This window comes from Cydia strobilella, chromosome 4 (genome assembly GCF_947568885.1).
Source record: "Cydia strobilella chromosome 4, ilCydStro3.1, whole genome shotgun sequence".
Taxonomy (NCBI): Eukaryota; Metazoa; Arthropoda; class Insecta; order Lepidoptera; family Tortricidae; genus Cydia; species Cydia strobilella.
In genome coordinates, this window is record NC_086044.1 from 17,583,976 (window position 1) to 17,607,662 (window position 23,687).

The 23,687-nt window shown below is 38.2% G+C and overlaps 3 protein-coding genes across 3 annotated transcripts; 2 read left to right on the top strand and 1 right to left on the bottom strand.

Annotated features, from left to right (window-relative positions):
• The first annotated feature begins 105 nt into the window (after positions 1-105).
• LOC134740745 (proteasome subunit alpha type-7-1) lies at positions 106-1,563 on the top strand. Its single transcript, XM_063673342.1, has 3 exons — positions 106-312; positions 472-942; positions 1,278-1,563. The coding sequence occupies exons 1-3, from the start codon at positions 211-213 to the stop codon at positions 1,452-1,454; spliced, it is 750 nt and encodes a 249-aa protein (XP_063529412.1). The 5' UTR covers positions 106-210; the 3' UTR covers positions 1,455-1,563.
• On the bottom strand, positions 1,532-11,859 carry LOC134740743 (uncharacterized). The gene is made up of 7 exons (XM_063673340.1): positions 11,853-11,859; positions 4,035-4,432; positions 3,789-3,933; positions 3,174-3,269; positions 2,870-2,939; positions 2,071-2,350; positions 1,532-1,687 (listed from the first exon to the last, which is right to left on the bottom strand). Exons 2-7 carry the CDS (start codon positions 4,404-4,406, stop codon positions 1,532-1,534), a joined length of 1,119 nt encoding a protein of 372 aa, XP_063529410.1. The 5' UTR covers positions 4,407-4,432; positions 11,853-11,859.
• On the top strand, positions 5,014-23,687 carry LOC134740739 (protein FAN-like). Its single transcript, XM_063673333.1, has 13 exons — positions 5,014-5,260; positions 5,420-6,029; positions 6,567-6,638; positions 9,293-9,495; positions 10,296-10,539; positions 12,290-12,412; positions 12,963-13,224; positions 13,835-14,258; positions 14,771-14,859; positions 15,635-15,767; positions 16,850-17,057; positions 18,004-18,148; positions 21,683-23,687. Exons 1-13 carry the CDS (start codon positions 5,247-5,249, stop codon positions 21,781-21,783), a joined length of 2,628 nt encoding a protein of 875 aa, XP_063529403.1. The 5' UTR covers positions 5,014-5,246; the 3' UTR covers positions 21,784-23,687.

Below are 23,687 nucleotides of genomic sequence, written 5' to 3' on the forward strand. Positions count from 1 at the left end.
TTATTCTATTAATCCTTAATGTATTGATTTTTTAACGAAAAAAAAAAAACCTTTTATTAAGTAAATTAATAATTCTGAACGCCTATCATTACTTGTCAAAAAAGCTTGCTTCGAAATCTTCGAATTTCTCGTTGTCATCTTTGTTCGCAATCGCATTACGGTGTTGAAGGTTTTCTCATTAAAACATTACTATTTTTGTTATTACTTAAAATGTCGGCTAGATACGACCGGGCTATTACTGTATTTTCGCCGGACGGCCATCTATTACAAGTAGAATATGCACAGGAAGCTGTTCGCAAGGGATCTACTGCAGTACGTATAGCCTGTATATTGGTTGCCTGATACGTCTTTAATATTCTTATAATCTTATTGTTTTACGTATTTATAATATTATAGTAGTCTTCTTTCTTAATCGTTATCAACTTAAAGTACTTTAAAATGTAAATGAATATTTGTTTTCATAATTTTTAGGTTGGTGTTCGAGGTACCGATGTAGTAGTCCTGGGTGTTGAAAAGAAATCTGTTGCGAAACTGCAAGAAGAAAGGACTGTAAGAAAAATATGCCTACTTGATGATCATGTTGTCATGGCTTTTGCTGGATTGACTGCTGATGCTCGTATCCTGATCAATCGGGCCCAAATAGAATGCCAGTCTCACAAACTGACTGTTGAAGATCCTGTGACATTAGAGTACATCACAAGATACATTGCTGGCCTTAAACAAAAGTACACTCAGAGTAATGGTCGTAGACCTTTTGGAATTTCTTGTCTGATTGGTGGTTTTGATTATGATGGAAAACCACACTTATTCCAAACAGAGCCATCTGGTATTTTCTATGAGTGGAAGGCGAATGCAACAGGACGATCGGCAAAGACTGTACGGGAGTTCTTAGAGAAGAATTACAACACTGATGATGTTGCCAATGAGAAAGGTGCAGTAAAGGTAATAATCTTCTTTTACTTATGTTATAGTTCTAAATTTTAGCTTAACCACTTGACACTGCTTAATAAAGTTATATTAGGTTTAAAGAATTTATTAAGTTTTTGCAAGAGACAAAAAATATGTATGTGTAGGTAGGTAGACATTTTTATTTATTTTGCCCGCAGCGACTTACACAAGTATGCGAGCACATTATAATTGCAGATACATCTGCTGCACGAGTGCAAGCGCGAGGTTCCAGGCTAACCAGAACTGCAGATATTATTATGTTGTTTAAAATTTGGTTCTGATATTAAGGTGCTAAGTAGCATACTCATAATTGTATTGTACTCTTTTAGCTTGCTATCCGGGCTCTTTTGGAAGTGGTCCAGTCTGGCCAGAAGAACCTAGAGATTGCTGTAATGAGACGTGGCCAACCTATTCAGATGCTGGATGCGGACACAATCAACTCTTACGTATCAGTCATTGAAAAAGAAAAGGAGGAGGAAGCTGAAAAGAAGAAGCAGAAGAAGTAATGGGAAAAAGCATTTTTTTCTTACTATATTTTATTGGTTTCTAAGTAAATATATTTGAAAATAATAAATTGTCTCAATTAAGAGTTAAGTAAATCTATAGTTCTTGAGATCTGGGAGTAGAATTCCTTCATATCAGATCCGCATTCAGGACCAGAGCTCTTGTTGCTAATTATGTCATTAAACATTTGATCCCACTCTCCGTGGTAATGGTGGTTTGGGTCATCACTATCTTTCTGAAATTGAAAAACTACTTAAGTATAAGGACTACCACATTTGGTTATTTCATTGGCTTTTTGTTCATTTCTGTGTTTTCTGTACCATAAACTTGCTCAACATTGCCTACCATAGCAAACATTGCCTGGCATCTATCAAACACCTTTCTACATCTGATACTTAATAATAGGAGAATGGGAACCGTTGTAATATCTACTGATATTAACAGCCATACAAGGAAATGTATGGTAGGTACGGTACCTTTATTCTGTATTTGTGACTTTTCGAAAATTGAATATCACATAGAATTAAACAGGCCAAAATAAATTGACCAGATTAATATAGAATGAGATGTATACATTTTCGAATGGAAGCAAAAAATTAGGAATATTGTAGCACTTACCTCCACATCATCAATTGGGTCATTGCCAATTGAAGGCAGTACGCAGTTTAAGGAATTTAAGTCATTCTCGTTTCCCACCTCTCTTTTAGTGGCTATGCCTTCATCATTATCATTGTTAATATTAAATTCCGCAAGTAACTCCATACCAGAGTCTTTACATTGTCCTTGATCGTCGAGATCTGGCATGGATAAGAATTGGTTCGGGAAGTTGTCATTGTCGCGTTGAGAAGGTGCATCGTGATTACCATGAAACACTATCAAACTCTCTTCACTTACATCTCTGAAATTATAAATATTATTTCATTGTTTTTCTTAGAAATAAGGACTTAGGGAAAACAGCTGTTACTTTACGCAACTCCAGTTATGTCACATGCGCGCTATCGACACTTTATTTCATGAACCTTTATCCTGTAAAACTCAAAGGGTAAAAATGGGACCCTATTACTAAGACCTCTGTCTGTCTGTCACCAGGTTGTATCTCAGGAACCGTGATAGCTAGGGAGTTGAAATTTTCACAGAAGATGTATTTTTGTTGCAGCTCTAACAATAAATACTAAAAAGTACGGAACTCTCTATGGGTGAGTCCGACACGCACTTGTCCGGTTTAATAGACCGAGTGTTCGCTAGAGGAATATCCTATGGTGACTTGGCAATAGTGCAGCGATGCAAGAAGATATTTGGCGAATGCGCTATTCCATTTTAGCTCTTCGATTGTTGCATTTACAACGCGCGATATAACATACGTTTAGAATAGGTAGAATAGCCTGAAAAAACTTTAAAAGCAAAAAAAAGGACTTACTCATAATTATCATTACTTCCCGTCTCAATGGAACTTGCTTTCACATCCTCCGGTTCTGGCTCTTCATTAGCTAAGTCATGAAAAGGACGGGTTAGATACAGAGAAGGAAATTAAGGTTATTAACCCATTGACCGACAAAGACGTCAACTGACGCGCGCGGCTACAGCCAATATCAACCTTCGTGCGTTCCGATAAGGTTCACGTTGACGCGCCGCACATGATAGGTGTGGCCTTAAAAGGGTTAGGAACAAAATGGAAAGGACGGTCAAGGTAATCGTGACAAAGGAAAAGTGGATGGAGAGACCTGGTGTAGAGGGTTCTTCAACCATTGCGTTTTCTGTGGTGAGCCAGTCGAATTCGATGTTTTCCTCGACTTCAGGGTATCCTTCTGCGCAGTCATCTGTAAGATGTTTTAGTATGTTAAAAAAAATTACAATGGTCCTTAGTCGGGACTCTCGGGAGCGAGACATATCATGACTCGTCATGAATGGAAGCCCACTGCGGCGCGGGCACGTGGATTATTATAGGAAATTCGAAACGAGTGGCGATAAATTAAACACGAGACGAGTTGCGAATTACCTATTCGCACATATATTGTACAACGTTTTACAGTACATATGGCCCTTTAAATTTTCGTCGTAGTACATAATGTGCTAATTATCGCACTAGTGCGGTAAAGTAGCGCCATATGTACTGTAAAATACTTCACGATAGGAATCATGCTGTCTAATCATTTGCAGAAAAGACTCCGTTCCTAAGTTTTACGCGCAAAGTAGCGTGCAGTAGTGTAATAATAATACCTACGCCAACTCGATCTTGGCCTTCTTGAATATAAGAGGTAGCCTACCTCAGGTAGGCAAGGCAGGGGCATAGGTAGCACTGATTTGATGATGATAGATAACATTGAAATGAGTCTTACCGCTAGAGCCCAAATGGAAATTACATAAGTTTGGAGAATGCTGTATGAACAAGTCCTGGGCTGCTTTTTTAAGAGCTAGGCGTAAGGCGCGGCGAGCTTTTTGCAATGGAGTCAGTATGGTTTGGTCTGTGTAATTGTTAGGGCTCTGAAAATATTTGCAGTTCTTGTTAATTAATGCAAGGTGCATGCGGGTAATTCCAAAGAATAAACTGTGATGTAATAATGGGATGAGTGAATGAAATTTACCTTAGGCTTGAAACCTTTCTTCATAGTCAATGCTTTTCGTGTTATTTTATTTAATAACTCAGGCATCCCAAGTTGAAAATAATCATGTACATATTCATGCATGTAAGGATTACTCGAGTTGCACAGCGGATCTTGGAGATGAGAAGTTACCTTTCTAAACCCATACAAATTTAACTGCCTGACAAAACTTGAGATATTCGTGGTTTTGAATACCGAGTGGTCGCATTGTAAATAATTATGCAAAACTCGATAATTTAATAAAATCGTCCGACCTGTTCCTCCCCATAGAATTGCATCTGTATGTAAATTAAGTAAATACCATAACTTTTGTGGAAATCGCATTTGAAAAATTGCGCTTTTATCATCTTGCATTTTCCTATTAATTATTATTCGTATTACTCTACGTCCACGGCCTACGCTACGCGCATAAAATCTAAATGAAATCTAAATCCTATAAATTATTTTTAATTATTGCCGCCATATTGCATATAGACTTTGGAAATGTTTTTTTTACCTATATTAAACAAAGGTTTTCACATTCAGTCCTGCTTAGTACATTGTAAATTTTGTGTCTATAGCTGGTCAAGCAAAGAGGCAAATCTTGTCAATAAATAGGAACAAAAAAAACTATACTCATTCTTTTCTTCTGGGTGCTAGTACTAGTGTAAAACAAAGATAGTATGATTCTCTCTGCTATGTTGGAAATGAGACAGTCCATTTGTGTACAATACAGTTTAGTTTAGTTTGACTTTCCATACACCAGCATCATGTAACTAGCCTAAAAGACAATTTGAATCTTCCATCTCTTTTTCGCATGAAACTGTGCGCCACATTAGAGTGAAAAAAAAAACAAACCATATTTTTGTTGCTTGAACCTTTCTTCATCGCTGTCAGTCAGTACCAAGTTTCTATACCATCCATAACTGTTCTGTATACTGTTACTGTCAATTTGTCAAGTCAAAATATAGCGATAGGTACCTACTTACTTTACTCTGCTATAGCGCCTTCCGAGCCAGCTGCAACAAGCCTTTCATTTTGTTCAGACGGAAACGAAAGGAAATCGAAGTACAAAGAAAAAGTAAATACCAGTTTGTTATTGTGAAAATATATTTACAAATGTTTAAGTTGCAATGACTAAAAGGTGTTATTTGAAATTGTACTGTCAAGGAAAGATTAAGGAGAACATCGTGATCTACTACTACTTTATAAGTTATGGACAAATCAAGGTATTTTTGTCACGTATACTTTTCTTTGTTGCTATATACTCATAAGATTTATTACTGAACTCATGCTGCACGATTTACGATATAGTCTACTTTAGTAAATCTGTTATTAAATTAAATATTGTTTGTTTTTGTCATTACCAAGTGTAAACTCTTTTGCAGATTTTCGATGCTCCTTTTAGAGCCTGGCGAAATTTACTTTGAAGATTATTCATGTATTTTCAATGATTTCGACTCATTACATAGAGGTAATTCCAGGCAAGGTAGACTGAAACTTTGCTCAAAGTCCCTTGTGTTTGAGCCCACAGACTGGACATATCCATTGATTAAGTTACACTTTAGAGACTGCACGAGCATAGATGTAATAAAACCCCAGACTTCTGAGAGTCCGCAGAATGTAATTAAAGTAGAAATAAAGCAGTTTGCAGAAATGCTAGAGGAGAATATATTGGCCCCATATAAATTTCAATATGAAAAGAAAACATTTTATATATTTTTCGATTTTGCTTCGGCAGAAGAGACATTATATCAAATGCATCAGTTGCAAAGAGCATCCACCTTGAATGCACCGGAACACAACAGCATGGTGGCTACTATTCTGCACTCTAGATATATGCGGATGGTATTTGACCCAGTGATGATGGATGACTTTACTGAGGAGATAGTTTGTGAGCTGCAGGCGGAGAAAATATCACCCCTAGTTAGACATCAAGGCAAGCTGGCTTTAACACCAACCACATTATATTTTCAACCCTTCAGTAATGTTGAAAGTGTAAGTATATTTTTTGTCTTTTCGCTACTTCATATAATTAATGTCTTTATTTTCATTATTGTCATTACAAGTCATTTTCAATTACATATTACATTAACTCCATTAAATCCTTACATACTACAAACTAAACCCTAACACAAAAACACAATACATACAAAAAAAAAACACTTATCGTTAACTAACCCTATTGTTGCCCGAGGCATCATTCCCAAGACACTGGCCGCATTCCCTCTTTGCAGGGCTAGGCTTAGTCTTTGGGCAAAAAACGCCTCTGCCCGCAGGTCGTGAGTATATTTAAATGATTCATATTTGATACTATCAAAGCTAGTGCAAATATTATGAAATTTAGTTTTTTGCCAGATAAGATAACTGTGACTAATCAATAACCGTTAGTGGCTGAAATGAATGTTGGCCCCATCTGAATGTTTATTTGAATTTACTCTTTGAGAAAATGTCCTGCACATCTTTAAATTTGGCTGTTTTAGTTGTTTTTTTTTTGTGTTGGGAAAATTATTAATTTGTTTGGTTTATTTTCAGAGTCCAATTTTGAAACTAAAGCTAAGCCATCTGAAGCGGTTGTACAAGCGCAGATTTTTACTAAGGCAAGTTGTATGTATCACTCAATGTTGTTCTGTTATTCCTTATCTGCTAAGCTATATTTGCAAAATATATAATGCTTTATTGACATAATGTAGGTATTGCCTCATTCACTTTATCAGCTTTACATCCTGTCTAGTTGGAAAAGATGCAATAATTTTAAATAATTTCACGGCTTAGACTCACTTGTTTTAGTCACTCGCGCGACATGTTTCGGAGAGCCTAGGTCACGACGACCGTGTATTGCGTACAAGTGAGTCTAAGCCGTGAAATTTTTTAATGTCAGTATGTCTCACAACAGTTTAAATTCGATTTTGCAATAATTTCATAAAATTTTTGTGATTTTTTTTAGTTATTACTAAGAAAACCATAGTCCATACCAGGAAAAATGTTAAGTTTTGGTAGTCAAATTTGGACAAAAATTTATATTATTGGTCATTATAAATCACTATGATGGCATTCACTTTCGTAAAAACTATATAGTACCTATGGTAATACTTAGGATTAGTTGCCAAGTGGACCCTAGGCTCCCATGAGACATAGTGAAAAGCCAGGACAATGCAATGAAGATGATTGTCATTGTAAATCACATAGTTTATTTTTAAGTTTCACTTTAACTTATGAACACAATAAGGTATGAACGTTAAGTAAACATTTCAATGCATCTTCCACACATTTTTATCCTTTTCATTTTGGCGATACATATTCTTGGTAAAAAAATTTGTCTACATCACAAAAAAAATATTTCATTTCCGTTTTATTTAAGTATAGGTATATTTCTTATAGGATATAACCAAACGGAGCCGCCTTGTCTGTAATTTTCTGTACAAAAAAGCCGATTATTGCGGGGGAGGGAAACGTCCGTCCATACATTGTGTATGACCATTGGCCGACTATTTTCGACAGAGGGAAACGCCTTTTAACGGCTACCCCGTTTCCTCCTCTAAGGTATATTTTATACTAAATCGCCATAAATGCTCACTGTACCTTTTCTTTTATGGAGTGTGACCTTCGTGGTCACTCACTGTAACTTGCAATTATCGCTGTTTACAAACAGAGGCTGCCATTGTACTTCATTGCACAACTTCCTTATAATTAGGTATTCTTAACACTCACTGCAGATGAGGTTCTATTTGGATTGTATTTGATTGAGTTCATAATATACTTACTTAATTTGGTGTAAATAATTTGAATGAGATATTTAAATTGTATGGTGTAAAGGACCATTGCAATCTGTATGAAATGCTTAATATAACAAAAAATATAATTATTAATACTCTATCCGTGTAAACAGCTTTGCAAATACCACATACTATGAAATCTTTTTTGTAGAAAATAATAATGTTTATAGTAAGTTTTATCCTTAAAAGATAGACATACACCATCGCGGACTTTTTTGTAGACCAATGAAAGAGACCTTTCCACCATACATTGTGTTGTTATATCTCAAACGGATTGGGCAGCGTTTTTAATTAAAGCTCTTAGCCAGCGTGATTTTTTTCTGACTTTATTAGCAAATATCGTCATAATATATTTCAACCAATTTACACAACAAATTATACGCCTTAACCTTCCTCAAGAATCACTCTATTTATAGGTGAAAACCGCATTAAAATCCGTTCAGTAGTTTTCACTGAAATAATTACGATTTACTTACTTCTCGCTTAATACTTTTGACAAAATACGGGCCTATAGTTGCAACCGCTGTGGCGCTGTCGTCGTGCACGGTCCCATTGCATGATGGCACTGATTTAGGAATCCATAAAAAAAACACGGACAGTAGCACGTAGCACGACAATAGGATACCTATTTCGAACAATGCGCCATTATCACAATGCACAATTTTTTTTATAACAAGAATAAAGACTTGCTAAATGTGGTTTAAAGATATTTTATATGTTATTCTGATATGTAATACCTACTATATATTTGACGATTTTATACATAAGGTACCACATTGTGGGTTGTTGACAAAGCGAGGTTTAGACTAGCAAGAACTTGCATGCAATTTAAGCTACATTGCCGAGTACTAAAGTAAACTGTATTCTAAAGTTTGATCAGATACTGCAATGTAACGAAAATTGCGCTATTCTAAACCTCGCTTATGGTTGGTTTCTTATTAAATCTTTATGGCAGAAGAACCTTATTATTATTAACTGCCTACTGACTTTAAGTTCTTTTTGTTTGAAATGGCACTGGCTTAAAATAATACATGAAATCAATCTTTATAAGATACCAAGTACCTACAACATAATAAAATTATACACTCAGACATATAAATATATATTACTTCGTAAAGACTGGTGTTACGAGCACTACGAATGGGCCGATACATTGGAGTCAAAATCGCATTTAGTTACACCAGCGCGCTCAGTCGTGTGGCGAATTGCGCAGTAGAAAGGCGTCACCATTTGTGTAAACAAAGTATAAGCGTATGCATACAATTCCGACCGAACACCGACGCCTTTCCAGCTTTCCACTGCGCAATTTGCCACACGACTGAGCGCGCTGGTGTAACTAAATGCGATTTTGACTCCAATGTATCGGCCCCATTCGTAGTGCTCGTAAGGCCGGTCTTTACGAAGTAATATATATGTCTATGATCTCAAACCAACAAATTTATTAAAAAAGCATACTACTAAGCATAATATTTGTATCTATTACAGGGCTTGGAAATCTACAGCGCAGAAGAGAGTTCAGTAGCCCACATCTACCTAACGTTTCAGTCCCAGGACGACAGAGACAGAACCTATGACATTCTGGAGCAGTCTTCCAGTGTTCGCCTAGAAAGAGTTCACGCTGAAGAAACTACGCTGCAATGGCAAAATGGAGTAGTTTCTAACTATGACTACTTAATGCATTTAAATTGGTAACTATAATTTCATCTGTTTTGTATTCATTTGTTGAGTACCGCCGAAGTTTGAACTATGGATAGACCTTTGATTTTCTTTAGCCACTTTCAGGGAGACTACCGTAAAATGTGCCTACTCTGATGACAGATGATTTCATATATAAAAAACCGGACAAGTGCGAGTCGTACTCTCCCACCGAGGGTCCCGTACTTTTTAGTATTTGTTGTTATAGCGGCAACAGAAATAAATCATCTGTGAAAATTTCAGCTTAAAAAATAGTCAAATAGGTACCCAATGGGGAGCAAAGTAGGCTTTGGTGGAAGTGGAAGGAAGCCAATATCTGGTAGTATATACACATTTAACTATGGGACCAACCCCGAAATCGCATAAAAAAAATTGACTCCCATAGAAAATATCAACATCGGACCAGCCGAAATGTATGAAACAGCCATTTTTTTTGTGATTTCAGGGTTGGTCCCATAGTTAAATGTGATCACCATCGATGACTGAATTAGAAAAATTGGTTCCTGATCACCGATTAAACTTCATCGTGTATACTTAGTACAACGAGTCATAAAACAACTCATTTTATAGAGGGAATTATTATAGGGTCAGGCGACAATTAACATAAGTTAACGATAAAGTTCATTAACTCTTACTTTCTAGTTTTATCGTTAGTATCATTACAATTTCCCCGTTTATGTTGTCATAAAGTTTAATTAAAGAAGCAGATAAAAGGGATATTTACACTTGAGTTAGACTTTGCTTTTTACTTCAATTATTCTATTATCTATATTATTATGCATTTATTTTTCAGCCTCGCAGACAGAAGTAAAAATGATCTCACTCAATACCCAGTATTTCCATGGGTAATATCAGACTATACATCTACAGAATTGGACTTAGACAATGTTGATGTGTACAGAGATCTGTCAAAGCCCATGGGGGCGTTAAACCCAGATAGGTTAGAGAAATTAAAAGAAAGATATCAAGAGATGTCCCATCCCAAATTTATGTACGGGTCACATTATTCCGCACCAGGATTGGTGCTATTTTATCTAGTAAGTACAAGATGCAATACTTATCTTATTAACATAAGTTAACAGTGTCAGCAGGAGCTACGCGCTACGTACGAGCATAGCCGATAACACGGGAAAACCTGTATGTAGTGAAAAGCGCATCCGAACAGAGTAGATAAAATAGGTAGACGCATTTATTCTTTTGGGTGGGAAAAGTGCGCTACGATCGAAGTACCTCTATTCTAATCATTAAATGTTGAATACAGTATTGTATTTTCAACTTTTAATGTGTTTAGGTAGACATTCCATCTGATCCTTAGAAAATACAGTACCACTGTTATATTATGTATATAATATAGGTACTAGTGGCTCTGTGAGCTGTAGACCTCTGGAACCCCTAGTGGCTCGGTGAGCTGTAGACCTCCGGAACCCCCAAAACTCATGCATTTTGAAAAAAAAAAACAACAAATAATCCATAATGATTAAAAGTGTGTCTGTCTGTCTGTTACACAGAACTAAATCAAGATAGAAGTAAAGAGCTCGGCAAATTGTAGGGAGACCGAGCGTGTAACATTTTGCGTAGGTACTTTGACGTCACGAGCGTAATTTAGTGATGAGAAACATAAGCCGCGCGAAACGATTCAAAAGCATCGATTCACAGATCGATTAGAACACGGCATGGATTCTAAAATATCGATAAGAACCGACAGAAGAAATTATAATTATTTTCGACAGAGGAAATGATAATTCACGTTGACGATTCAACGGAGCCACGACGTTCTATTGCCAAAATAGTGTTTAGTATTTAAGTTTATGAAATTTATATATGTTAGTCTATAAGGTATATGTGATATGGGCTTTGTTGCCTGAATTACATTTTAAAGTAAAAATCACAGAAATATATCAAGATAGAAGGAAAGAGTTCAGCAATTTGTAGAGAGACCGAGTGTGTAACATTTTGCGTAGGAAAGCATTTTTTACGACCAGTTGCTTCAATCCATTTATTTTTAATATTAGGATCATTCGGAAACTAAAACAAAATTGCAATATAGAAGTAACCATAACCTGTTTGTTAATAATATTTGCCTTGCACTACGTACATTATATAGCTGCATAATAATATAAGAACGTAATTATCATTTCGTCTCTTTTCAAAATCGATTTTAATAATCGAGTAAGAAAATCGCAGTGTACAGCACTATTCTTACTTTTGACAGAAAAAATGAGAAATCGACCTGGTCGTGACTCGACAGTGCTCGACAGTTTGAATAGCTTATTTTTACATCGCTGGTTTTGAACGCACGCCAAGTCTGGCTCGTCAAATTTAAGCCGCAATGGAAAGCTAGCGTTGGCACACAATCGCCCGCTACTGTTTTGATGAAAATAATAAAATAAATAGTTTTTTAATCAATAACAGATATTTAAGGACAAATTGTACTTACCAATGAAAGGAAATACCTCCATTAACAGCTCCAACTTTATTGGTAGTGTTTGAACAGTTAATTATTGCGCAACAAACAATTTTGTTTTTAAAACCTGACGTCGCAAGCAGACATCGATCGGGAGCAGACTGAAGTTCGCGGCGAGCAACTGAGACTCCGTGTCTTAGTTTCGCCACGCGAGGTACATACACGCTTTCCTTCTATCTTGATTTAGTTCTGTGGTCTGTTACCTCTTCACGCTTAAACGGAAGGACATAGGGTAGTGTTTATCCTAGAAGTCATCCTTTAATGGGGTGAGAACATTTCTGCTTCATATTGCTTAATACAAAATTATCGTTTTTGATTTTTAGGTCAGGAAATATCCCGAGTATATGCTTTGTCTTCAGAATGGAAGATTCGACCACCCTGATAGAATGTTCAATTCAGTGAAAGACGTTTATAATAACTGTTTAAGAAACATGTCAGATTTCAAGGTAAATTATTTAATTTTCCTGTGTTACATCTAAATAAATAATTAAACAAGCAGTAGTCAGTAGTAAGCAGTAAGCAGAAGGTGTCTACTGATTATCAGTCCGCCGGACGATATCAGCCCGTCAGTTAGAACAAAAATATGACAGTTCCGAACAACTGACAGGCCAATATCGTCCAGCGGACTGGTAATCAGTGGACCCCTTTAGGTTATATGCCCCTATTTCATAAGAACAACTTAAATAGGTTTATATTATGAATGTGAAATTGATGATACATTAATCATCAATTTCTTTAACTTCAACTTTCATGCGGTTATTTCACAAAATTGACAATATTGTCACCCTACAATTTTTTGTTGTTCATTGTTTAGGTCGGTAAGAGGTTTAGGTACTTGTTGGACGGTGAATTGTCATTGTCAGGTTTCAATTGTCAGCATGGTGAAATAGGGCACTAGTGATGAAATTTGCCAAGCCAAAAACGACTTTAGCGTTTGAAATTTAGACATGTAGTTTCTTTTACTGACTATTTTATAAAAGCACCTATAAATTACAGGAGCTAGTTCCCGAATTTTATGACACAGACGCTAAAGGCGACTTTCTAGTGAACAAATACCAAATAAACTTCGGAGATCGTCACGATGGGACCAAAGTGAACAACGTCGCGCTCCCGCCCTGGGCAGACTCGCCGGCAAACTTCGTGGCGAAGCTTCGGGAGGCGCTGGAGTCCGAATATGTCTCTAGGCATTTACATTTGTGGATCGATCTCATTTTTGGATACAAACAGAGAGGGGAGGAGGCTATTAAAGCTAATAATGGTATGTGATTCGCCGACATTGTCTCATATTTTTAACCTTTATGCTAGGTTCACACGGCGTAAATTTTTCCCGTATACCGTATACGAGATTTTATCGAATATCGTAGCGATAGCAACAGTGATAATAGCATTTCAATACAGATAATATTAAAAATGTCAACAAATAAATTTGGCCAGCTTTTAGGGTCATATACCCCTATGTGCGGCGTCTATGCGGGAAAGCCGTCTAGCCGTTTGAACGATTTTGAAAGTTGCCATACAAATATTGCTGTCGCTACGATGTTCGATAAAATCTGTGCGAACCTAGCCTTATAATGTATGTGGTGGTCAAAAATCGTGGTTTTAAACCTCGGTTTTGCTATATAGAGTAGAGAAAAAATCATTCTCAAAAAAAAAAGCTAAAAGATGACTAAAAATTCGGTGAGGATCTTTATCATACACAGACAAGAGGTTAATATCATGACGGTGGCAAACTAGCGTGTGGCCCATATAGTAATCATATAAGGAAAGATAATGTTTAGATTATCGGATTTTTGTTCTACATTTATCCATACTTATTCTTATGCTAACTTATTGGACATTGTACGTAAATGTTTATTATGTCGTTTCAGTTTTTCATCACGTATGCTACGAAGGCTCCGTTGACTTAGATGACATCTACGACATGAACGACAGGCATGCGCTAGAAGTGCAAATAATGGAATTTGGTCAAGTGCCGAAGCAACTTTTCACTAAACCACACGTTAGAAGGGTCACGCACGAAATACCGAAGAGTATAAAGGAAGATTTGGAAGAAAACGATATTGTTTATACATTGGAATGCATTGACAGTATTCAACTACATAAAGAAGAAGTCACGTGTGCATTAAAACAAGGACAAAGACTGATTTCTGTGGGTAAAGATGGGACCCTAAAAGTGTATGATACGTCATTGAAGAAGCAAATAAGAAGCGTCATACTGAGCGCGACGCCGCTTAGCTCGTGCGTCATGGTTGATGAAAATATTGTCGCAGCTGGTTCGTGGGACAATGAAATGTGAGTGTTTTCGCTTTCTAATATAGTTTGTCTTGACATTGATATTGGTTTTTGGGGTTCCGTACCCAAAGCGTAAAAACGGGATCCTATTACTAAGACTCCTCTGTCCGTCTGTCTGTCTGTCCGTCTGTCTGTCACCAGGCTGTATGTCATGAACCGTGATAGCTAGACAGTTGAAATTTTTACAGATGATGTATTTATGTTGCCGCTATAACAACAAATACTAATAAGTACGGAACCCTCGGTGTGTGAGTCCGACTCGTACTTTAACCTCTTAGGGCCCAAGGTCCTACCTTAGTACCTCTTCAGTTCGAATTGTATACAATTGGTACAGTCGTTTTGCCTTGTTTCGTTTAATTTTCCAACAACGCAAAATAAACCTAGTGTAAGGTTCAAATTTCAGTGGCAAATTTTGGATTTTTCATTTGTATGACTGGGCCTTAGGAGGTTAAGGCTTAAATAGAAATTATGTTTTTTGAAATTGTATTAATTATAATTCGATTTGTTTTTAGATATCTGTACGACGTGGATTACGGTAGAGTGGTGGAAAGCTTCCGAGCGCACGACGATTGCGTCAGCTGCTTGTTGTGGCTAGAAAAAGGTAAATAACTCCATCTATCTTTCTATTCAGCGTCTTTGTACAGTCGCATGTATCGGAGTGGCGGAGGTGCTCAAAAATATCTGAACACGCACGCGTTGACAATAGAGACGTGTTCAGATATGGTATGTACCTACCTCTAACAAATTAGGTACTTTGACCTAGAAACTCTCCTCAATCTATTGTGAATATATTTTAGCGTATTCCAGTGGTTACCACGGTTATGAACATCAAACTTCTAATATACCTAATGTATGTGTGTATGTAAACACTTTATTGTACATAAGACAGATTACAAACACAATAAAAAACAAAAATAATATATACAATGTACATAGGCAATGTATGTAATCTCTGGGTTGCTACAATAGGGTATTTGACTACCAGTTTCTTTTTTCGAACTGTAAAAACGATTTTGCTACTGTGGAATTTATATGAAACACTAGCATGTGACGTCACAATCAAATTACCTACTCTTTATAGTTTTATACGGGTTTTAATATTGAAATTGTGTCTAAAAATTACTGCTGTCTACGTTTCTGTATTAATCTTCTGGTGCTTTATTTCATGCATGGTGTAAAATAATTTATTTTAAATGCAGTCAAATACACAATTGTTTAAATTTTCTGGTCATTGCCTGTGTGTGGCTAGGTGGCTACACTGGCTACTCGCTCTGACAGTTCAAACAAAAGCACATTTTTGCAGGTTTACATTTCTTGACGGGCTTAGGTGAGAGAAACTACCCGGATTAAAATACTCCATTTTATTGGTTTGGCAGAGCGACTCCTGATATCAGGCGGGCATGACGGCGTAGTACGTGCTTGGGGCGAGCTCGGCCGCACGGGGCAGGCGCTGCGCGGGCTGCGCGCCGAGTTCGACCACGACGGGAAGGTGTGCGCCGTCACCTTCAGGTACGTGCTGTTAGACAGAGACAGAGATCAGGCACGACGGGTGAGCTCGGCCGCACGGGGCAGGCGCTGCGCGGGCTGCGCGCCGAGTTCGACCACGACGGGAAGGTGTGCGCCGTCACCTTCAGGTACGTGCTGTTAGACAGAGACAGAGATCAGGCACGACGGGTGAGCTCGGCCGCACGGGGCAGGCGCTGCGCGGGCTGCGCGCCGAGTTCGACCACGACGGGAAGGTGTGCGCCGTCACCTTCAGGTACGTGCTGTTAGACAGAGACAGAGATCAGGCACGACGGGTGAGCTCGGCCGCACGGGGCAGGCGCTGCGCGGGCTGCGCGCCGAGTTCGACCACGACGGGAAGGTGTGCGCCGTCACCTTCAGGTACGTGCTGTTAGACAGAGACAGAGATCAGGCACGACGGGTGAGCTCGGCCGCACGGGGCAGGCGCTGCGCGGGCTGCGCGCCGAGTTCGACCACGACGGGAAGGTGTGCGCCGTCACCTTCAGGTACGTGCTGTTAGACAGAGACAGAGATCAGGCACGACGGGTGAGCTCGGCCGCACGGGGCAGGCGCTGCGCGGGCTGCGCGCCGAGTTCGACCACGACGGGAAGGTGTGCGCCGTCACCTTCAGGTACGTGCTGTTAGACAGAGACAGAGATCAGGCACGACGGGTGAGCTCGGCCGCATGGGGCAGACGCTTATGGACCATTTGCCTCTTCATACATTTACGAGATCGACACTTATCTCTACACTGCATGAGAACCATGCATAGGTACTACACTGGTCTGAATACTGATGTGCCATCGGAAAGTTTCCAAAATTGCGATATTGCGATGAATAATTTCGGAAACTTATCATATTTTTGTATGCGGAACGAGATTTTTCTAATTTCAAAGTGGAATCCTTGTTTATTTATTCATTGTGTAGGTAATATTTCGCAATTTTTTAAAAATTTGACCAACATTTTAACAACTTTTCCCAACTTGCACATCTGTAGGGCTGAATGAGCAACGAGTTGGTAAGAGACCGCGTAACCCACAATCACCGCAGCTTCTTATACTTAATACATTATCTTTTCTTTGTTTCAGACGTCGCCGACACAGCGTGGACATAATCGCCGGCACGAGCGACGGCGAACTCTACGTATGGGACCTAATGGCGCGCGAATTACTCGCCAAGATGTCCATCCACACCTCGCCTATCGTTGGCGCCTGTTTTATACCCGCTGGCGACCGTATTGTCACAGTCGCGCGCGACACGGACATGAGCGTGACAGATCTGCTCGTCTGCGACTCGGTGAGTACTAACCGCTATATGCGGCAAGCACATGTAGTTAACAATGACGGCACTAGCACTACTGCGTCGCACCCTAATCGCTTAGCGCATATTAACATCTTGGGGCGCGAATTACTCGCCAAGATGTCCATTCACACTTTAGGGTTCCTAAGGGTAAAAACGGGACCCTATTACTAAAACGCCGCTGTCCGTCCGTCCGTCTTTCACTAGGCTATCTCATGAACCGTGATAGCTAGACAGTTGAAATTTTCACAGATGATGTATTTCTGTTGCCGCTATAACAACAAAATACTAAAAACAGAATAAAATAAATATTTAAGTGGGGCGACACGGACATGAGCGTGACAGATCAGCTCGTCTGCTACTCGGTGATGGTCTTTTTAAATTACCTATACATAAACTGGAGAAGGCGACTACGTTTACACATTTGCTTGTGTGATCATTTCTGACTATTTAACCGCGACGAAGTACTTAAACGAGGGCCGATCTTATTGCATTAAACGAAACAGGTATCTAAAGAGCTAATGAGCTTTTTTCCGTTGAGATCCGATTTAGATCCTGTTTTTTTGAAAGGCCGGTGTCGAGCAAACTCGTTGGAAGCATTAGAGGCAACTCGATCTCGCTCGACGTAGCTAATCAAGGGCCTGACACTCTTTGATAGAGAAAGATAGTCTTATTGCGATTCCTATAAGAGGAAAGAGAAAATAGTGCCATGCTTTATCTTTATCACCGACCGGGCATTTTTTCATGGTCGGGTTATATGTCATGATGTGGGCATCATAGCAAGGAGGCTATGGCGAAATACCGAAATTTATAAGAGTGAAAGAGAAAAGGCATTGGACATGCAAACAAATATTCTTTCTCTTACTCCCGGTCGCTTGGTGGCGCATCTATAATTACTTGTATATACTATGTCTATGTAGGTAATGAAATGTATTTTCCACAGGTATACCACGCGCAGCTGGGTGAAGGCGCGGCCGCGCTGTGCTGGCAGGGCCCGCGCGCGCTGTGGCTGGGCGGGCGGCGCGGCGCGCTGCTGCAGTGGGACATGATGCGCGCGCAGCCCCGCGCCGAGACCGACGCGCACCAAGGTACGGTACAGAACGAGAGTGTACATGATGCTCCCTTCTCGAGAGCTCTTCCTCGTCTCGTCCTTCCTCGTCTCGTCTCGCTCAAAACCTGATTCTTTCAAATCTGGACATTCTTGGGCCCATTCTACCCAGAATCGACAGCATTCTCCATCCTGCCATTAAAAAAAAAATTGTCCCAAAATGCCCATTCCATTACGTCACGTTTTATTAGTGGGAATTTTTTTTCGTGTGTGACGTAGTGGAATGTACAATTTTCATACAAATTTTTGGGACACTGTTTTTAATCATTAGAATTGAATATGCTAGTGATTCTGAGTTGAAAGAACCCAAAAACACCAGCATATGTGAGAATCAGGTTTTCAATATTTATTTTAGAAATCGCCCGCATACGAGTAGAGTAGATTATAGGTAGCCACTAGCCACAGACAACCTTAACTATTAGACGGACCACATAAAACAACCACCACGCACAGGCGCTTCTCTAAAAATTTTGTGTGGAACCGCGACTGCTTATTTCAGTTGCGCTTACAATAGGGTATTCTCCTACTAATCAAATCAGTTTCTGTTTTAGAACTGTCAAAACGATTTGCTAATATGGAATTAAATATTAATGTATTTGTCGCGGTCACCTAACCTACTTTTTATATTTCTGTCCGATTTATTAAATAGAACTTGTGTTTAAAAATATCTATGTTTTTCTAATAATTATCTGATGCTTTATTTCGTGCATGGTGTGAAATAATTTATTTTCAACACACTTGCTCAAAACGACATTTTTATTTCACCGATTTTTGGCTCAAATTCCTAGATATTAAACACGCGTGCTCTTTCAGTGTATTATTCCACTCGTGCTTTTTCATTATATTATCCGACTGAGTAAAGAAGGTAACTGATTGCTAATAATATGCATGGAATGGTGCGCGGCCCGGCCGGCCCGCCCGCCGCGCCGCCCGCGGCCGGGGCGAGGGGCGGCCGGCAGTATGACAGATGCAACACACAATACTAACTGTTTTAACTATTAAAATTTGATTAATATGAGTTTCTTTTTTTTCTCGCAAGTGTGTTGAAAAACGTCGTATGAAACGCGTGTGCATTGGTCATTACGCACATCGGCTTTCTTATTGCACAATATCGCCTCATGTGTGATGACCAACTTAGCACACTTGTATCATAATGTACTATTAAATACAGTCAATTATAACCAGAACTCGTAATATATTTACTCGAACTCGTAATAAATTAAATATATTTACAAAAAATCAACTTTGGAGTATACAAGCTTCTCGGATCAATCCGTAAACAGAATATAGGTACCGCTTGACTGTGACGCAGGTGGCCACATAATACGTTCAGTTACCAGATGGTGTGCCGCTGCTGGTTGCTATGTAATACCTACCTGTTGGTTCTGTTTACTTTACGTTCTCGCCGTGAGATTTACTTTCTCGTTTTTTATATGGTCGTATAATGTAGCCACTGTTTAGGGCTTTAAACGGGGTTTTACATATAAAATATGTGCCAATGTTCCAATTTAATCCAATGAGAACTTAAAACAAGACACAGTTTAATAATTTTTGTGACAGTTTTTTTCTTTCATACTATGTTTTACATTTTATCGTCGCGTGTAATACTCTATTCTATAAAACTGTAATTAACCCTAAGATCATGATATGCAATAAAATATATGAGTATTATAACGTCCGTGAATTCTAACGGAGGACTCAAGAGGAAAGTACAGACTTGTGGAGAATAACAGGAAAATGAAGATTGTGAAAAGATAAATTAATGGATAAATTATTTATGCATACTGCGAGCTTCGTTAGGTGAAACTAAGAGAAGAATGTTGGGTGACTATATTTTTTGTGTAATTAATTAATTGTCCCTTTATTTTCATCAGTATTTCATTTTTTAAAGTAAATGTAGGTGTATTATTAGATTAATTTATTTTAGAAGTCGCCAAGCTGAGATAGTAGAGAGTTACAATCCGTACTATAATATTATTAATGCGAAATTGTGTCTATCTGTTACTTCTTCACTTTTAAGCCGCTAAACTGATTTAATTGTAATTTGGAATAGAGATAGTTTGAGTCGCGGGGAAGGACATAGAATAGTTTTTATCCCGGAAATCATCCCTTGAGAGGGCGACAATCGGAGTGAAAGTGAGATAATTGATGCAACGCCTGATTAATTGATAATTGATGTAAGCATATGCTCAAATTAAATGATTGCATTTACAGTCTTTTAACTTTATCTAGGCACTATAGTAGTCTCTCCAATAAGAAACTGTATGTATGGGGAATCAATAAAAAACAGATTTGATAAAAATAAGCTACCCAAATTACTAATTCCACACAGACGAAGTCGCGGGCAAAAGCTAGTAATACTGTAAATGCGAAAGTAGCCGTCTGTCTGTTACCTCTTCACGCTTAAACCGCTAAACCAATTTAGATGACAGGTACCTATGGAGGTAGTTTGGGTCCAGAGGAAGGACGTAGGATAGTTTTATCAATCGTCATGATCATATAATCATTCCGCGCAGACGATGTCGCGGGCAGAAGCTAGTGAAGTTATAAATAAAATAAATTTATGTCGCCAAGAAATAAATAGTTAAAAGCGTATAAAAATATTGGTTTCCGGAATAGTCTCATACCTTTTTCGGACGAACCTGTGCTACATGCCTATAACCCTTAGCTTCATAACACCGCGTAGGCGAATTCGCTTAAGCCTGCGACTCGCCCGGAGCGGCGTTTGAATTTCACAAATTGATTTCATTTTAATATCTCTCGTAGCGCAACTCGCTCGCACCAATAAGTCCAAGCGAGATGCACTGCGATTAATGTCGAAATTTTGACGATCTGGTAGTTTGAATGGCGCTCTAGTGCTTGCAAAAGATTTTCGCGTGCCATGCCAAAAGGGTCTATGTGTAATAATCTTCACAACGTATTTGTGTAAATAGTACATTACTACAGAGGCTGGGAAGTAAGGGGTTGCCGGCCGAAGGCATATAGACGGCCGAACGTTGTGAGACCGATAGTTATGAGGCTGACAACACCTTTTCACGCCGATGTATGTATTTCTCAAAAAAATGCAATGAATTAAATAAATAAATCTCCACGAATTCAAAGTTTTATTTCTAGAGAAACTAAAACTAAACTAGACACAAATTATAGCTAACACCTGTACCTATCTTTATCACACGTACATCTATACCACAGACAATATAACTCCGTAATATATTGTCTGTGATCTATACTAATCGACAAAGACGTAGGGTTGCTTTAAATATACGTCGTCATGATTTTTGAACATACATCGGACGGAGCTATCTGCTCAGTGTGAATGTAGGTACAGTCGCCATCAGATATATCGGAGCGGCCAAGGTGCTCACAAATATCTGAACACGCCTCTATTGTCAGGGCGTTAAGTGCGTGTTCAGATATTTTTGAGCACCCCGGTCGCTCCGATATATCTGATGGCGACTGTACACGTGTCCCAATTAATGCCGACAAACAATTAACGCTCCATACATTGTTTCAGATGTGATCAACTGCGTGTATTACGACGCCGCTACGGAAACTATAGTCACCGCCAGCAAAGACAAAACTGTGAAGATTTGGAAAATGATCTCAAGCTCCTGACAAGAGAGGCTCAATTTAGTGAAGAGTGCTATTAATTATACTTTATTATTCTTTCTATAAATTAAAGTAGTGATAATGATAACTTAAGTGGTGCAGTCAATCCTGGTGACATAAAATACTCAGAAACACTAGATCCGTTACTAGGAATCGATTTTCGTAAACTAAATAGCTCTAACTCTTTAACATGAACATTTTTAACCTTCGTGAGGCATACTGCACTTTAATAACTTTACGATTACTCCTGTATTTTTAGACACAAAGCTCGCCATGTTTCTGAAAGTCGGGGTTCCGATTTTAAACCCTCGACGCAAAAAGATGTGCAGTTGTTACCGGCACCAGTTTTAACGAAGGTATAATAAAAATAAATAAAATAAAAATAAAAGCCTTTTATTTCTCGCAAATATAAAAAAGTACACTCACATAGAATCAAATTAATAGTTAAAGGTGCTTCGTAAAACGTTACAGTACATTTCTATTACTCCCTATTCTGTCATGCAAATTTTTGATAAATTTCTTAGTAGGCATTAATTAATTATTAAGTTTAATACATTTAATTAAATTGAATATTTTTATGCCTTTTAATTAATAAAATAATAGAGTCAACAAAATACGAAGGTATAGGCCGTTTAGTATTATGTGAGCATACAAGGATACCAGGATTGACTGTGTTCCAATCAGTTTTAAGAAGATCATGAACAGAACAAAATTGTACTCATGAATATATCAATAAGTTTGAAGTCGAACTAACAAAATACATTACCTATATACGAATAATATGAATGCGAAAATAGGTAATTGTCGGTCTGTTACCCTTTTACTCCTAAACTACGAAACCGATTCTGACAAAATCTGGCAAGTAAGCCCTGCCGGCTTAGCACAGGAGCGCCGCGACAGTATTTCGCCCACGAGAAGATAAGACTAGTCTAGTAAGACTACCCTTCTCCCTCTTGTCTTTTTCTAACAAGATTAATTCGAGTGGGACAGGTTGTTTTTCCTTGTCTTGGGGAAAGAGGAGAAACGACACAAACATACCCACGCGGGCACGGTTAGTAGGTAATATTATTATAAAACCGGCCAAGTGCGAGTCGAACTCGCGTTCCAAGGGTTCCGTACACTACACAATTTAAACAATGTATTTTTTATATGAAACGTTAGTGAAATGTCTTTAAAAAAACCCGTAGGGGTCGGATCATAAACTTAGTTATTAAGTTCGACATACGCTTGACTGCACATTTCTAATAGGTTTTCCTGTGATATATAGGTAACGATCTATTTTGTGTATTTTTTCAATATTTAGACCCAATAGTTTCGGAGATAAAATGGGAGAATGGTAATTGGCCCATTTTCTTGAATAACTTCTAAACTGTTTTTCGTAAAATTACAAAAATATATTTACTTGAGATTCTCACAATGAGCTCTTTCATTTGATATGTAACACGATATAGTTTGAGAAACTTGGTTTTTATATTTTCTCATTTAATTTACCCCCAAAAGTGGCCCCCATGTTTAAAATTCATTTGTTTACGTTACATGTTCGTCTTTGGGTCACAAACTTACATATGTATACCAAATTTCAATTTAATTTGTCTAGTAGTTTCGGAGAAAATAGGCTGTGACAGACGGAGAGACAGACAGACGCCGCGGTTTCGTTTTTTCATTTTGAGGTACGGAACCCTAAAAACGTCAAATCAGTCCTAGTAGGTATAATGACTAACATTGATAACGATCGTTTAATTTTAGCAATCGATTAGAAGTTTCAAAATTGTAAGATGTGATAAATTTCAAGGTTGTTTTAAATTATTTTAAAATATTGATTTTGCACAGTGTGCTAGCTTGCTTAAAAAAATTGTATTAAATCTTCTTGTGATATGCTTAAGGTACCTGTATAAGATCCATTTAAATGA

Coding starts and splice junctions, on each gene's coding strand:
- LOC134740743 (XM_063673340.1), bottom strand. CDS start 4,406: ATGCAAGATGATAAAAGCGCAATTTTTCAAATGCGATTTCCACAAAAG. Junction 2,351..2,869: donor GGAAGTAATGATAATTATGA/GTAAGTCCTTTT, acceptor TTATAATTTCAG/AGATGTAAGTGAAGAGAGTT. Junction 1,688..2,070: donor ACCCAATTGATGATGTGGAG/GTAAGTGCTACA, acceptor TTTCAATTTCAG/AAAGATAGTGATGACCCAAA.
- LOC134740745 (XM_063673342.1), top strand. CDS start 211: ATGTCGGCTAGATACGACCGGGCTATTACTGTATTTTCGCCGGACGGC. Junction 313..471: donor TTCGCAAGGGATCTACTGCA/GTACGTATAGCC, acceptor CATAATTTTTAG/GTTGGTGTTCGAGGTACCGA. Junction 943..1,277: donor ATGAGAAAGGTGCAGTAAAG/GTAATAATCTTC, acceptor GTACTCTTTTAG/CTTGCTATCCGGGCTCTTTT.
- LOC134740739 (XM_063673333.1), top strand. Junction 9,496..10,295: donor TACTTAATGCATTTAAATTG/GTAACTATAATT, acceptor TTTATTTTTCAG/CCTCGCAGACAGAAGTAAAA. Junction 15,768..16,849: donor GTGTGCGCCGTCACCTTCAG/GTACGTGCTGTT, acceptor TCTTTGTTTCAG/ACGTCGCCGACACAGCGTGG.